This window comes from Ranitomeya imitator, chromosome 8 (genome assembly GCF_032444005.1).
Source record: "Ranitomeya imitator isolate aRanImi1 chromosome 8, aRanImi1.pri, whole genome shotgun sequence".
NCBI lineage: Eukaryota > Metazoa > Chordata > Amphibia > Anura > Dendrobatidae > Ranitomeya > Ranitomeya imitator.
In genome coordinates, this window is record NC_091289.1 from 152650246 (window position 1) to 152667642 (window position 17397).

Genomic DNA, 17397 nt, shown 5'->3' on the forward strand with positions numbered 1-17397 from the left:
TCTAGAAAAAAGACGACTGAGGGGCGATCTAATAACCATGTATAAGTATATAAGGGGACAATACAAATATCTCGCTGAGGATCTGTTTATACCAAGGAAGGTGACGGGCACAAGGGGGCATTCTTTGCGTCTGGAGGAGAGAAGGTTTTTCCACCAACATAGAAGAGGATTCTTTACTGTTAGGGTAGTGAGAATCTGGAATTGCTTGCCTGAGGAGGTGGTGATGGCGAACTCAGTCGAGGGGTTCAAGAGAGGCCTGGATGTCTTCCTGGAGCAGAACAATATTGTATCATACAATTATTAGGTTCTGTAGAAGGACGTAGATCTGGGGATTTATTATGATGGAATATAGGCTGAACTGGATGGACAAATGTCTTTTTTCGGCCTTACTAACTATGTTACTATGTTACTATTCCCTATTGTCACACCCCATATTGTAATTAAAAATGTATAAAAACCCACACTGAAAAAACGCAGCATAGACTAGCGCCACAAGCCACGGATTTTACAAATTATTTTTAGATGTGAACTTTGCGCCCAGAAAAATCCATTAAAAAAAACCTCCATGTGAACACACGCTAAAAAGAACACGAGGGAAAAAATAACACGGTACGTGAACTAGTGGCGCAAATAACACGGTACGTGAACTAGTGGCGCAAATAACACGGTACGTGAACTAGTGGCGCATTCTCTCATGCAGCTAAATGGAAAGCTTGTTGTTGAATCAGTGGCTAAAAAAAAAACAATAAAAACCCTCAATGTGAACGTGCCCTTACAATTGTTTGGTCAAGAAAACCACCTTGGAGGGAGACAACTAAAACCTTTACTAAGGAACAGGTATAAATGTAAACAGGATAAGATGAAATAAAGATGAGGAAGTGGAAACCTAAAGGTATGTGCACACGAGAAGCGCGGAACTGACGCACGGCTTCTCTGCAGCACACAGCGGGTTAATAGCTGGCTAGCTGCCATTTTCCCGCCTTCACGGCCAGCTATTCTTAGTTGACCAATAGAAATGCACGCCTTGTCGGAGTGATGATTACTATTGGTCAATGTTACTGTTTAGGGGCGTGACTTCCGGGACTGATGTCATCGAGCCGGCCAGGAGTCCTGGTTCGAAAACAAAGTGCGATATTGCCGGTGCTCCGTCTTGCGCCCCCTGCTCCCTCCGGTGCCGGGCCGGGCCGGGCCGGGCGTCCTGCCGGTGTGAGGTGTGACGTCTCCTGCCTCTGCTGTGTTTCCCCTGGGGTTGCCTTGGTGACGGCACCTGTGCTCCCAGGGCTGACTAGTGCCAGGTAGCTGTGGCTAAAGACAGTGTGCTCGGTGCGGGCAGTGTGCTCGGTGCGGGCAGTGTGCTCGGTGCGGGCAGTGTGCTCGGTGCGGGCAGTGTGCTCGGTGCGGGCAGTGTGCTCGGTGCGGGCAGTGTGCTCGGTGCGGGCAGTGTGCTCGGTGCGGACAGTGTGCTCGGTGCGGGCAGTGCGCTCCCAGGGCTGACTAGTGCCAGGTAGCTGTGGCTACAGACAGTGTGCTCGGTGCGGGCAGTGTGCTCGGTGCGGGCAGTGTGCTCGGTGCGGGCAGTGTGCTCGGTGCGGGCAGTGTGCTCGGTGCGGACAGTGTGCTCGGTGCGGGCAGTGCGCTCCCAGGGCTGACTAGTGCCAGGTAGCTGTGGCTACAGACAGTGTGCTCGGTGCGGACAGTGTGCTCGGTGCGGACAGTGTGCTCGGTGCGGGCAGTGCGCTCCCAGGGCTGACTAGTGCCAGGTAGCTGTGGCTACAGACAGTGTGCTCGGTGCGGACAGTGTGCTCGGTGCGGACAGTGTGCTCGGTGCGGGCAGTGCGCTCCCAGGGCTGACTAGTGCCAGGTAGCTGTGGCTACAGACAGTGTGCTCGGTGCGGACAGTGTGCTCGGTGCGGACAGTGTGCTCGGTGCGGGCAGTGCGCTCCCAGGGCTGACTAGTGCCAGGTAGCTGTGGCTACAGACAGTGTGCTCGGTGCGGGCAGTGTGCTCGGTGCGGGCAGTGTGCTCGGTGCGGGCAGTGTGCTCGGTGCGGACAGTGTGCTCGGTGCGGGCAGTGCGCTCCCAGGGCTGACTAGTGCCAGGTAGCTGTGGCTACAGACAGTGTGCTCGGTGCGGACAGTGTGCTCGGTGCGGACAGTGTGCTCGGTGCGGGCAGTGTGCTCGGTGCGGGCAGTGTACCCGGTGCGGGCAGTGTGCCCGGTGCGGGCAGTGTGCCCGGTGCGGGGATTGTATGAGTGACTGCTGCTGTGAGGTTCTGGCCACTGACTACAATATATGGAGTCTGCATTCACAGGTAATGAGCCCCAGTGACCACCACAGATGATGGCGTCGTCCTCTGGCTGCACAGAACAGAGGGGGCTTCGTGCCAAGGACGTGGCGGAGCGGCGCCGGCTGCGGGATCTGCTCTGTGATCGGCTCAGCAGAGATCTGCTCAGGTGATGTATGGTCCCTATGTGTCATGCACCGCTCCTGCGCTCACTGACCGACCCCTGCATGATACTCTCTGGGTGGGGATTAGTTGCCCCACCATCTCCCAGAATGCAGGGTCTCCTCTCTGCCCCCAATTTCAGACCCAAAGGGAAGCTTCCCCCACACAGCCGCTTATAGGGAGGGCTCTGCCGCTCCTGACCAGTCTGATGTAGTAGTTACCTGTATCCCCATGTTATAACAATTCTGGGGCGTTATATGTAAAAGGCGCTGTGCACTGCTATTAATGGCCTAACCTTGGGATAAGTAATCACTATCTGATCCCGCACCCCTCCGATCAGCACTGGCAGTGACCAGTGCACAGAGCCATGCTGTGCCGCTCTGTGCTCACATCTCCCCGCTGATCGGAGGGGTGCTAGGTGTCGGATACTGGTCACGTGATGACATATCCTAAGGGTTGGTAATCGGTATCAAAGTAGGGGACTGCCCCTTTAAAAATGTGCATTTTCTCTTCCTCTGTTGTTCCTCCTGGATATATATATGAATTGGCAACTAGGGGAGTGTTGTCATGCACAGCCTCTGTCCAATCTATATAGAGAAAATCCCCTCTGAAAAGTAGAAAGGGTAAACACCCGCTTGGCAATCTTATATTTTTCCAGGAAGAATAACGGGAATGGCGCAATGCAGAGTTATTATATTATGGGGAGTCTTGAGAAGTGAGTAAGACGGGGCAGTCAGGGGGGTGACAGATGCTTTAGCAGAACAATACTTTTGTGAACAAGTTTTCAATAAAGTTTTGTTCTATGAAATGGGGGGGGGGGAATGTTTTAGATATAATAATGAAGTCACATTCATTTCAACCGGTTTGTGTCTGCGGCTCTTGCGCAGTTTCGTGACAGCAAACGCCTGCAGTCATAATCTCATCTCGCCTCCATCTGTAGCCTACGCTGTAGTGGATGGATAGGAGCGCACTGACATGTCCAAAGGAGTCTGCTGATGGCAATCGCTGATTGCAGGTCTCTCGGGGGGACAGTGTACTGTACGGATCCTATTCCAGATACACCACAATATGCACAAACCGTAAACGCCGCTCTTTTAGGATTTGAGTAGTGGTGCAGGACTGGACAGAGACTTCTTGCTAGGCTTTTCATGGCCTGGTTTTGGTGCAGGTATTCCATTGCGTAGAACCTTATAGGCATTGGTGCTGATCGCAGATCGTGCAAGATTGGGAGCACCAGATAAATATCCTGAAACACTTTTACTACACAAAATTATTTGGGTGACAGTGGGAAAAAGCTTGGGTGGAGAGCCTTGTAGTGTACAATGATAGGGACTTATCCAGCTTTCATTTTCTGAAACCAATGAAGGTATGTCCCATGTTCCCAATCAGTAGCCTACCGTTCTCCTGATTGATTGTTCGGAGCTGCAGCTTCATCGCGCCTCTGGCCTAAACTTAACAATGTTAAGACCCCTTTAAAAAAGCTGCTCTTCTTTTAATGTTGTATATTTCTTATACTTTTGCTCAACTCAAATGCTTTCTTTTTCCTCTCCAGACTTTTAAATGAAGAGATTCATACAGATGCAATTCTTCATGTTGGACAAACGCAATTTAAAGTGCATAAGGCCGTGCTATGGGCGAGAGCTCCAGAATTCTATATGTGGGTCACAAGACGGGACACGGGGGACCTCTTCACTGTGCAGAACATGGAGCCATCTGAAATGCAAACCTTTCTAAAGTAAGTACAAAACGTTTCCCCCCCTCCCCCCCCCCTCTTTTCACAAGATACAGATTTGTAATTATTTATTGTTGTGTTTTTTTTTTTTTTTTTTTTTTTAATGAATTGTGCAGCAAAGTCCAGTACATTTTAGTACAGGTGAATGGGTTGGTTTACAGAATGACACTGCAGAAAAAAATATAGTACTTGTGAAAACATAGTCGTCCGTAATTTTAAGTGGATCTGTAAGGTCTCCTGACTTATGTCTTATTAGATCATCGTATTCCCAGTAACATAGTCATTCTGCGTTTTCTTTCCTTAGATCTCTGCTGTGTCCAAGACTTTCTTGTGGAATAAATTGACAATTGGGTGTTACTTGTTGGGGTTATGTACACTCATTTGATGAGGAGTATAGTATCACCCAGTTGTCAATTTATTCATGCTTTTCCAGGAGGAATCAGTGTTATAAGAAAAGATTTATCATTCCATGGGACATTTTAAATACAATGGGGAGACAAAGAGCGCAATAAGGTCTTATCCACGTTACACAGAGGAGAATATACACCAAATTTGCTCACCTGGTTAGGATGAGATTAGAGCATATAGATAGCGGCTGCTGTAGATCCACAGGTCTTCACCGACCAGAGAAAATAATGTTTATATATATATATTTTTTTAATGGAAAATAATAAAACATGATCTTATTATACATGTAATGTAAAGATTCCAATGGATTTTCTATAAGAAAAAGCAGTTTGTTGATTCCACACGGTAGTTCATCTGTAAGGCATTCGCTTCTGAACTGGATTAACTCCTTTTCTTACAGGTTCTTGTCCATTTAAGTAGAGATCGGTTTTCTTTTTCTTTTTTTATTTCTTAAATGCTGCAAATCTGGAACTATTATCTAGAAATATAAAAGTCATTAATTTTTTCATTAAATATACCTCTCTATTCGTTTGAATTGTTAATTGTGTGATATCATTGAACTTTGACACTGAGTCATCTGATCTGTTGGCGCTCATTTTTTTTGTAACCTAGCGTCCTTTCAAAACTATATATACCTGTGATGTCTGTATATTCTGTGTGGTATTTCCTGATGAAGGGGGCATGAGACCCCTGAAACGTGTTGAATAAAACCACTGTGAATTAACTATGCTCTCCTGAAATTCATCTCAGCGGCAGCGCAGAATTTTAACTACGAATCTCCCTCTGAAGACATGGGACATTTTAGGTATTTTCTAAAATGATCAATTCAAGAATGGTTCAAATAAATGAAAAGTTCCAGCTCACACTTTCCAAGATTAGTCTAGTCAGTGAGTTAGCCCGTAACGCTCATTTTACGATAATCGTTCAGTTTACACAAGCAATCGCAAACAAGTTGCTACATGGCTGTCTCATACACTCGCTGACCAGTGGTACTAAACCAACCCTAAAGATAAAGACTCGCTAAATTCTGACTTTTTGTGATAAGAATGAAGAAGACGTCATGTAACCTCATAGGCGATAGAAGTAAAGCAAAAATGCTGAAATGGGATAGTTTAGTTTATCTTTGTTCACTTAACCTCCCCTCATTTGGTTTATGACCACAAAGTTCATCTCCGCTTTCTTGTGGCCATAAATCACTACAGAGGAGCTTGGAAGAAGGAAGATAATCTCTTGTCAGAATGAGTTATCTGGCAGGGTATACCACAGTCCTGCATTTTTTGCTTGATGGAGTTTGAGATCAGGGAGAGAAGGTCTAAGTTGTACAGTGAGTTCATGCTTTCCTAAACTGTGGATTGCTCTCATCTCGCTCCCTCCTTTCCTGTCACTTTTAGCATCCAATTGCAAAGAAGGTAAAGGGAAGCTACCCAACATTTTTATTATTATTATTTATTTATATAGCACCATTAATTCCATGGTGCTGTACATGAGAAAGGGGTTACATATGGTTATAGATATCGTTTACAGTAAACAAATTTACAGTGACAGACTGGTACAGAGGGGAGAGGACCCTGTTCTTGCGGACTTACATTCTATGGGATAGTGGGGAAGAGACAGAAGGTAGGGGCGAGGCGATGGCGAGGCGGCAGAATGGTTATTGTAGGCTTTCTTGAAGAGATGGGTTTTCAGGTTCCGTCTGAAGGAGCTGAGGGTGGTGGATAGTCGGACATGTTGAGGCATTGAATTCCAGAGGATGGGGGATATTCGGGAGAAATCTTGGAGGTGGTTGTGTGAGGAACGAATAAGTGTGGAGGAGAGAAGGAGGTCTTGGGGGGAGGATCGGAGATTACGTGAGGGAAGTTATTAGGAGATTTGTTCAGAGATATAGGGAGGGGCAGGTTGTGGATGACTTTGTAGATCAGTGTTAGTAGTTTGAACTGGATTCGTTGGGGAATTGGGAGCCAGTGGAGGGATTTGCAGAGGGGAGAAGCAGGGGAGGAGAGAGGTGGATTAGCCGGGAAGCAGAGTTGAGGACAGACTGGAGTGGTGCAAGAGAGATAGCGGGGAGGCCACAGAGGAGGGTGTTGCAGTAGTCGAGGCGGGAGATGAGAGCATGCACAAGAGTTTTGGTAGATTGTGGGCTGAGGAAGGAACGGATTCTGGCAATATTTTTGAGTTGGAGGTGGCAAGAGTTTGGACGTGCGGTTTGAAGGACAGGGCAGAGTCGAGAGTTACCCCGAGGCAGCGGATTTCAGGTGCGGGAGAGAGCGTGATGCCGTTTACCATAATAGATAGGTCAGGTAGGGGGGATACGTGAGATGGGGGAAAGATGAGTTCGGTTTTTGTCTACATTGAGTTTTAGGAAGCGAGAGGTGAAGAAGGAGGATATGGCTGACAGACACTTCGGGATTCTGGGCAGCAGAGAGGTGACATCTGGGCCAGAGAGGTAGATCTGAGTGTCGTCCGCATTCAGGTGGTACTGGAAGCCGTGGGACTTTGAGTTGTCCTAGGCCAAGAGTATAGATGGAAAAAAGTAGGGGCCCTAGGACAGAGCCCTGAGGGACTCCAACAGAGAGAAGGCGGGATGGGGAGGTGGTGTGGGAGTGGGAAACGCTAAATGTGCGGTCGGAAAAGTATGAGACAATCCAGGACAGGGCAAGGTCTTTGATGCCAAGGGAAGAGAAAATCTGTAGCAGTAGGCAGTGATAGACTGTGTCGAAAGCAGATGACAGGTCAAGAAGGAGGATGGAGAACTGTCTGTTAGCTTTGGCTGTGAGTAAGTCATTAGTAATTTTTGTCAGGGCAGTTTCGGTGGAGTGGTGGGGGCGGAAGCCAGATTGGAGGTTGTCAAGGAGAGAGTTAGATGAGAGGTGGGAGGAAATTTGAGCATGGACATGCTGCTCAAGGAGTTTTGAAGCAAACGGGAGCAGTGATATGGGGCGGTAGCTGGGCATAGCAGTTGGACCAAGGTTAGTTTTTTTGAGGATGGGTGTGATGGTGGCATGTTTGAAGGCCGAGGGGAAGGTACCAGAAGATAGCGATAGGTTGAAGAGATGGGTTAGGGCTGGAATGAGCATGTTAGTGAGGTTGGGGAGCAGGTGGGAGGGGATGGGGTCAAGTGCACAGGTGGTGAGGTGCGATTTGGAGAAGAGGCGAGTAAGCTCTCCTTCAGTAATGTTGGAGAGGGAGGTTATTAGGGAAGGGCAGAGGTCTGAATATGGAGTGGTTGGGGTGATGGAAGTGTAAAGGTTTGCCTTGTTTGGTCGATCTTGTTTTTGAAGTAGGTGGCAAAGTCCTCGGAGGAGATGAGGGGAGGTGGCAGTGGTGGGCGGAGGAGGGAGGTAAATGTGCTGAATAGTTGTTTTTGGTTGTAGGATAGTGAAGATACAAGGTTAGTGAAATAGGTCTGTTTAGCGGAGGTGAGAGCTAATTTGATGTCAAATGTAGCTTGTTTGAAAGCAATGAAGTCGTCTGGCAGGCGAGTTTTCTTCCAACGCCGCTCCGCAACCCTGGATGCTTGTCGAAGTTGTTTTGTGAGATTGTTATGCCAAGGTTGTCTATTGGTTTGTCGCACTGTGCCATGCATGAGGGGCGACTGAGTCTATGGCTGATGTGAGGGTGGAGTTATAGAAAGCGGTGGCACTGTCCGTGTCGTCGAGTGAAGATATGGCGGACAGGGGTAGGAGAAAGCCTGAGAGTCTGTGAATGTCTAGATGTGCGAGGTTTCTACGAGTATGTGGTAGTGGCTGGACATGGAGGGTGGGTGAGGAGGATAAGGATGAGAAGGTGAGTAGATGGTGGTCAGATAGGGGGAAGGGAGAGGTTGTGAGATTAGATAAGGAGCAGAGGCGGGTGAAGATGAGGTCTAGTGTATGTCCGTCTGTGTGGGTAGTTGTGGAGGACCACTGAGTGAATCCAAAGGATGAAGTAAGGGCCAGGAGCTTGGAGGCTGCTGGCTGGCGGATGTCAGTAGGGATATTAAAGTCAGCCATGATGATGGTGGGGATGTCAGCAGAGAGAAAGTGAAGGAGCCAGGTGGAGAATTGGTCGATGAAGGCAGTGGCTGAGCCCGGTGGTTGGTATATGACAGCCATTTGGAGATTGGAGGGAGAGTAGATACGGACAGAGTGAACCTCGAAAGAAGGGAGGATAAGGGAGGGGGGGTTGGATAGGGTTGAAGGAACAGTTTTTAGAAAGGATACCCACTCCTTCACCATGTCTGTTGCCAGAGCGAGGAGTGTGGGTAAATTGGAGGCCACCGCAGCTCAGTGCTGCAGGCGAGGCCGTGTCAGGGGTCGTCAGCCAGGTCTCAGTGAGGGCCAGGAAGGAAAGGTTTTGGGTAGTAAAGGGATTGTGGATCACATGGAGCTTGTTGCATTTAGAGCGGGCATTCCAAAGGCCCCAGAGAGAGGAAGCAGGGGGGGTGGGGGTCAGTGGCACAGATTTTAAGTGTGAGGGGTTGCCATAGTTTCTCATAGTGTGAGAAGGATAGGGGTGAGGATTAGTGATGAATGAGGCGGGGGGGGGCGGCAGGAATGGGGGATGTGTCGCCAGCAGTGAGAATAAGCAGAGAAAGAAGCAGGTGGGTGAAGGAGAGTGATTGGCTTATATGATATTTTGGTGGTAGAGGTCTGAGGTTAGAGAGCAGGTCTGCAGATGAAGCGAGGTGGGGGTAAGAGAGTAGGGGAGATAGTTATGTGGTTTGTGGGTGCAAGGGTATGGGGTTAGTGGAGGAGAGTGCGGATTAGTGGGGGAAATGTGAGCATGGCTAAAGAGCAGGGTAGAAAAGGAAAGGCAAGTAAACTTAGAAGACAGTGTTTAGTCTTACCGTCTGGCCGATTTCTTGACTATTTCTGGTATATTTCAGATGATACACTTAAAATATGTCACTTGAAATTATGTCACATCTGACACTTCTCATTCAACCAGTGTTAATGCGAATATGTCAGCAGGTTTCTACTATGTAGTCTGTGAGCAGAATTATGGATGGGTAGAGACCCTGGTTCTAGTGATGTATCACTGGACTGCTTGGTACTGTTTTTGATAGATGTAGATTCCCTTGTCAAAGCTCAGGCGAAACGCGCGTCGGGCAGGTGCGGGCTGCTACCGGGCTCCTCCACTGGTTAGTATAACACTATGTTTCCTCTCTTGCACTTTACTGCACAATGGCACTTTGTCTAGATATTACTTCTTTTAAACCATTTATTACTATGTTTACACTATGGCGTAATTGCCTTTATTTATATGTGCTGGAGATATTTTTACTCTATTATCTTGAGGATCATTTAATGTGGGCATCTAACACAGTGATTACTATACTATTTATATATTTTCATGTCCACATACCCCTTAATCATGATACCCATGTGGTTTAATTTATTAAGAGGTGGTTGCGTACTTATGAATTTTGGAATTATGATTATGTAATTTTTTTTATATGTACCCCGTAATATCCTGTATTTTTTCATCAATAAAGCTGTTTTGCCCCCCTACCTCCCCCCCCCCTATATTTATGGTTATTATGTATTTTGAAGTTTTTATGATCTAATAAACTATGATCTAATATGTATGTTGTAGTTGTGTATCACATTTATAGGTATAATGATAGATGTAGCAGTGCTCAGAATGCTGAGCTGTGTATAACCCCGCCCACATCCCTGATTGGCAGCTTCCTGTATACTCATTTCCTTGTAGATTGTAAGCCTGCGAGCAGGGACCTCACCCCTAATGTCACTGTTTAAATTGTCTTAACTTGTACTGAATTTATTATCTGTACATGTCCCTGCTTAATTGTAAAGTGCTGCGGAATATGTTGGCGCTATATAAATAAAAAATTATTATTATTATTATTATACGCTATATAATTATCTGCCAATCAGTGGTGGGGGCGGGTTGCACATTTTAGCTGGACTGCCTGGCACTTGACACCTAGTCCTGCACTGATAATTTCACACTGATAAAACACTGATAGTATTGAAACTATTGCATGCTGCTGAACATATGGCAGATCCATGGAATCGGGCTCTGTGTCCCCTACATTATGCTGACAGATTCCGCTTAAGGGGTTAATCCCATCTAACAAGGATGGTTTATTATGAGGATGTTAGTTTTTTACCTTCACATCCCAGGCAACCTTTTCTAAAAGAGGTGGAGGACAGCTCTGTTTAAGTGCACAACTTTGGAAAATAGAGCTACTGTGCTGGGGAAAAGTAAATCCTTTAGGAATTCCCAAAAGTTAGTCTCCCATTGATTCTAAAAGTATGTCTTATACCATAGATATGATATTTGGAATACCCCTTTTTAAAATGTTTTCTTTAAAACAAGCTTCAGCGTAAAGCACATTTAAGATTATTGCACATTTCTAGTAAATTGTGCTGCCCACGCTTGGTGCTGCGTAATAGGGTACCATTTATTTATTTGTTTTTAAGATATATCTGTATTATAAATTATTACAGTTTTATTGCTCTTTTTCAGGCTGGTATACTCCTCTCCATGGAAAGTTAAAGATCGAGAAGATCACATTCTTCAGATGGTAAAAGATCAGCCCCAGCTAAATCCAGAAGACAGCCATGATTTATGCGATGGAAAGAGTATGACACATTCTGCTGTGGAAAATGACAACGTTCCCAAGAGTAATGATTTTGTTGCTGAGAGGATAGACACAGAGGAAAACCACAACTATGATGGTAAGATTTCCACCAGCTGACACAAGTGGCCTGTACAGATGCAGAAAGCGCATATTTAGATGCCATTTTCATGCTTAAAAGGGTTTGGCCACTTTATCATTATTTTAATAGGTGTGTGGGGGGGACTTGATTTTGTGTACATTTATTATAATTATTGAAGGTTCTTATCCTTCACTTGTTAGGATATTTTTCTTCACAGTCTGCACAGCTCTCCAGTCCATAAAATGGCTGCTAATGGAGGCGCATGTGATCAGATCTGTCAATCAGCCTCCTCCAATAGGAAAGCAGCTTTCCCGTGTAACGACTTCTTTAATTGGATGGGTCTGGTCACATGCTCCTCCATCAGCAGCTATTTTATGGACTGGAGAGCTGTGTAGTCTGTGACAAAAGTGAAGCTAACAAGAGCATGAGAAGAGCTTGTTATATAATAGTGGATGCCACAAAATCATGTATCCGACATAAAGATAATGTGGCCAGCCCCGGTATAACGCATTCTGCAGCCAGCAATAGACGGCACAACACATGATATAAAAGAAAATGGTACAGCATTTTTAATGCAACCCAATTGCAAAAATTATTTATAGTCCCAAATGCTCTTAAAAGGATCTGTGTAATGTGGCCAAAAAATGAGTGCGTTACCCTGACCCTACCTCTGTTGCAGAGATGTTCCCCCTTTTTTTTTTTTTTTTTTTTTTTTTTTTTTTTTTTTTTGCACCAGGAATGCTTGTGGTCTAGCAGGGCGTTTCACAACATTTTTCTCTGGGTGGGTTGTGTAGTCCCTCTGACGCTGTGCAATCGCCACTCGTAGCACCTGAACCTGGTTAAACATCGCGATCCCACGCTGTAGTCCTTCCCCTCTATGACGGCGCCCAATCACTTAGTAATAGCAAGAAAAATAAGCCGCTCACTCTCCAGTCACTTATCTTCAATATGGGTGCAGGCAGCAAAGTATCCTGGTCCAGAGACACTTACAATCCAAAAAATAAAGCCACAGGATTCCAGTTTCATCCAAGGTGTTCCTATTTACCATGCATGCTTGGTGAATAAAAACACTTCGGCTAAAGCTGGAGTGCTGCGGCTTTTTTATTTTTTGCTAACTAATCACAACTCTGCAGCATCTTGCGAGAACTCACTGATCAGCCGGTTTCTGATGCTGCTGAACAGTGATCGGGCAGCTTTGGCAAGACTTTTTTTTTCTTTTTCTTGACTTGTGTTTATTGAAATAATGAAATCCATCAATATTCACGAAGGATCTTTAAACTGACACTATTTTGGCTGGGTTAGATTGATATATTTGATGCATTTGTCGTTGTATGAAGGTTTTCTTTAATTTTCCTTTCTCGCCTCTGCTTGTTTTCTATCGCTCTTTCTTCATTATGTATAAGGATAACTACAGACATATTTGTTTTAGTAAATGATTGTATTTCCTGAGAAGTTTAAAAAGTAACTAAAGTACCTGCTTTCTGTGGCTTAGTCCATACTCTGCTCGAGCCCAGGCATGAGCTGTAGGAAACATTTCATGCATTAGCGAAAAATAGTGTTATTCCTCTTGTACAAATACCACAGCTCATTCTGAAAGTTCACTTGAACTGTCTGGCACCCTTTTATTTATTAACCCTGACCATTTTATTAGACATGCTAGGTGTGTCAGAGTGACTGTCCAGTATTTCACTATTGCTACCAGGGCTGTGGAGTCCATTTCCCCGACTCCGATCCCATAGCTCTGCCTCTCTACTAGGCATGTACATAAAGTTCAGCACAGATTCATCTCTACACTGCCTCTCTACTGAGCATGTACATAAAGTGCAGAACAGATTCATCTCTACACTGCCTCTCTACTGAGCATGTACATAAAGTGCAGAACAGATTCATCTCTACACTGCCTCTCTACTGAGCATGTACATAAAGTGCAGAACAGATTCATCTCTACACTGCCTCTCTACTGAGCATGTACATAAAGTTCAGAACAGATTCATCTCTACACTGCCTCTCTACTGAGCATGTACATAAAGTTCAGAACAGATTCATCTCTACACTGCCTCTCTACTGAGCATGTACATAAAGTGCAGAACAGATTCATCTCTACACTGCCTCTCTACTGAGCATGTACATAAAGTGCAGAACAGATTCATCTCTACACTGCCTCTCTACTGAGCATGTACATAAAGTGCAGAACAGATTCATCTCTACACTGCCTCTCTACTGAGCATGTACATAAAGTGCAGAACAGATTCATCTCAACTAAAAGCTGAGATCCTAAGATCAGGAACAGAACAGACATTTATAGGACATTTCATAACTTTCCCAAATTTTGAACAAAGCACATCCTGCACTGTATTTTACTGCTGTACTCTATTATATATTTTAGGAGTCGTTCTATTTCAATCTGGCTCAGACTCCACAGCCCTAATACTAATCCATACTGCAATCAAGGCTATTCTGATCAATAAATGAAATTATTTTTTTCTTTTACGCTCCATTCCTAAAGCTATGGATCCATGTTGTTTGACCCTGGCCATTGCAGTTCCCACTCGTGGGCAGTGTCCTAATGACTTTACATTCTAAAATGTTTGCACACTGTTTTTTTTCCTAAATATCTGATTTATTTATTTTTTTTAATCCCATTATGGCTACGTTCAGACTAGCGTTGTGCGCCGCTGCGTCGGCGACGCAACGCACCGAAAAACGCACGCAAGAACGCTGCGTTTTGCGACGCATGCGTCGTTTTTTGCCGAAAATCGGACGCAAGAAAAATGCAACTTGTTGCGTTTTCTTGGTCCGACGCTAGCGGCAAAAAAGACGTACGCGTCGCAAAACGCAACAAACAAAAACGCATGCGTCCCCCATGTTAAACATAGGGGCGCATGACGCGTGCGTCGCCGCAGCGTCGCCTGACGCTAACGCGACGCACACTAGCACAACGCTAGTCTGAACGTAGCCTATGGGATTGTTCTTTACAATTGTAATAAAAAAAAAAACTCCATCTACATAAAATTTCCTATAATATATCCACCTCTCTGACGGCCCCAGGGTCCTCCAGTGAGCCATGAACTGTCTACCTAATACACATGGAATTCCTTTGATGCAATAAAATGGTTTCTTTCCGTTGCTTTTCCCCATGTATAACGCAATCCGCATTGAACACCGCTTATAAAGATGTGTTACCGTTGAGATTCTGCTCCGGATTATGTAGACCTTAATATAGTTAGTCTGTGAGCACTTTAGAATTTTTCATACTTTTGTATTAATTTGCCCTAAAATTGCATCATATTTTCGCACAAGTCCTTTGCTTCCAGCATTTGATGTGACACCTTGTGCAACTATAACTGCAGCAAAACATTTCCAGTAATTGTTGATTAGTCCTGTACATCGGGATTGGAGGAATTTTAGCCCAATCTTCCCTATAAAATCGCTTTAACTCTGTTCATAGATTGTAAGCTTGCGAGTAGGGCCCTCACTTCTTTTGATATCTGAGTTGTGTTTTTCTTTGTTTTTGCAAGTCCCCATAAAATGTAAAGTGCTGCAGAATATGTTGGCGCTATATAAATAAAAATTATGTTGGTGTGTTTTCCCCCATGAACTGCTCGCTTCAGGTTCCTCCACAACATTTCTGTAATGTTAGGACTTTGACTTGGCCATTCCAAAGCTTTTGATCCTCTCTAATCACTCTTCTTTTAAACTATATTAGTTCTGTGGCACGTTGCCTTGCTGCATGGCCACGTCCTTCTGAGATTCAGCTCATCGACTGATATCCTGACACTTTCCTTTACAATTTGCTGCTATAATTGAGAATTCATTGTTCCATTGCGTGCTGGCACAGATGCAGCAAAGTAGGTCCAAACCGTGATACTACCACCGTGTTTCACAGATTTATGGGGTTTTTATGCTGTATTTCAGCATTTTTGTATCTTTCCAAACCTAATGCTTATTATTGAAACCAAAATACTCATCCATTTACAAAACCTTGTCCCGGTAGCCTTCTGGCTTGTCCTGTTAATAATAATCTTTATTTTTATATAGCGCTAACATATTCCGCAGCGCTTTACAGTTTTGCACACATTATCATCACTGTCCCCGATTGGGCTCACAATCTAGAATTCCTATCAGTATGTCTTTGGAATGTGGGAGGAAACCGGAGTGCCCGGAGGAAACCCACGCAAACACGGAGAGAACATACAAACTCTTTGCAGATGGTGTCCTGGGTGGGATTAGAACCCAGGACCCCAGCGCTGCAAGGCTGTAGTGCTAACCACTGCGCCACCGTGCTGCCCTGTCCTGTTGATCTTTAGCAAATTGTGGATGGGCAGCAATTTTCTATTTGGGAGAGTAATGGCTTGTTTGCAATCCTGTCATGCGTACTAATGTTGTTATTCAGTGTCCTGATGGTGGGCATGTGAACATTGACATCTGAGGGAGTCCTTAGTTGCATTACCTTGGGTCCCTGTGACCTTGCAGACTATTATAAGTCTTTGCTGTCATGAGTGATCATTGTTGGCTGACCGCTTCTGGGAAGGGTAGTAATCTTGAATTTCCTCCATTTGTGCACAAAATCTGTCTGATTGTGGATTAATGGAGTCGAAATTCTTTTAATGAGAGTTCTTTATTGTTTACTTGCCTGATGGGCATCAACAATTCTTCTTCTTCTTAAAGGGAACCTGTCAACCCCCAAAATCGAAGATGAGCTAAGCCCACCGGCATCAGGGGCTTATCTACAGCATTCTGTAATACTGTAGATAAGCCCCCCGAAGTATCCTGAAAGATGAGAAAAAAAACGCTACAAATAAACTGGCTCACATGAGGACCGCCCCAGGAAAGGAAGACCAAGAGTCACCTCTGCTTATCCGTGTCACCAGCCTCAGAAATCGCAGGTTAACAGCAGCTCAGATTAGAGACCAAGTCAATGCCACAGAGTTCTAGCAGCAGACATCTCTACAACAACTGTTAAGAGGAGACTTTGTGCAGCAGGCCTTCATGGTAAAATAGCTGCTAGGAAACCACTGCTAAGGACAGGCAACAAGCAGAAGAGGAATAGACATTAGACCAGTGGAAATCTGTGATTTGGTCTGATGAGCCCAAATTTGAAATCTTTGGGCCCAACCACTGTGTCTTTGTGCGACGCAGAAAAGGTGAACTGATGGACTCTACATGCCTGGTTCCCACCATGAAGCATGGAGGAGGAGGTGTGATGGTGTGGAGGTGCTTTGCTGGTGACACTGTTGGGGGATTTATTCAAAATTGAAGGCATACTGAACCAGCAAGGCTACCACAGTATCTTGCAGCGGCATGCTATTCCATCTGGTTTGCGTTTAGTTGGAACATCATTTATTTTTCAACAGGACAATGACCCCAAACACACCTCCAGGCTGTGTAAGGGCTATTTGACTAAGTAGGAGAGTGATGGGGTGCTACACCTGATGACCTGGCCTCCAGAGTCACCAGACCTGAACCCAATCGAGATGGTTTGGGGTGAGCTGGACCGCAGAGTGAAGGCAAAAGGGCCAACAAGTGCTAAGCATCTCTGGGAACTCCTTCAAGATTGTTGGAAGACCATTCCCGGTGACTACCTCTTGAAGCTCATCAAGAGAATTCCACGAGTGTGCAAAGCAGTCATCAAAGCAAAAGGTGGCTACTTTGAAGAACCTAGAATATAAGACATAATTTCAGTTGTTTCACACTTTTTTGTTAAGTATATAATTCCACATGTGTTAATTCATAGTTTTGATGCCTTCGTTGTGAAAGTACAATTTTCACAGTCATGAAAATACAGAAATTTCTTTAAATGAGAAGGTGTGTCCAAACTTTTGGTGTGTGTGTGTGTATATATATATATATATATCACTAGATGGTGGCCCGCTTCTAACGCATCGGGTATTCTAGAATATGCATGTCCACGTAGTACAGGTCCTTCTCAAAAAATTAGCATATAGTGTTAAATTTCATTATTTACCATAATGTAATGATTACAATTAAACTTTCATATATTATAGATTCATTATCCACCAACTGAAATTTGTCAGGTCTTTTATTGTTTTAATACTGATGATTTTGGCATACAACTCCTGATAACCCAAAAAACCTGTCTCAATAAATTAGCATATTTCACCCATCCAATCAAATAAAAGTGTTTT

General features: G+C 44.9%; 1 protein-coding gene across 2 annotated transcripts in view; it reads left to right on the forward strand.

Annotated features, from left to right (window-relative positions):
• Nucleotides 1–1070: 1070 nt before the first annotated feature.
• The window catches only part of BTBD8 (BTB domain containing 8), a 100653-nt gene continuing 84326 nt past the window's right edge, over nt 1071–17397 (forward strand). Inside the window, exons 1-4 of one of the 2 annotated variants that reach the window (XM_069737558.1) lie at nt 1071–1295; nt 2312–2453; nt 3999–4181; nt 11058–11269. In XM_069737558.1, the coding sequence (XP_069593659.1) occupies nt 2338–2453; nt 3999–4181; nt 11058–11269 (511 nt within the window). In that variant the 5' untranslated portion in view covers nt 1071–1295; nt 2312–2337. Of the gene's footprint in view, nt 1296–2311; nt 2454–3998; nt 4182–11057; nt 11270–17397 lie in introns of those variants that run through there. The other variant, XM_069737559.1, reaches the window with a different exon arrangement.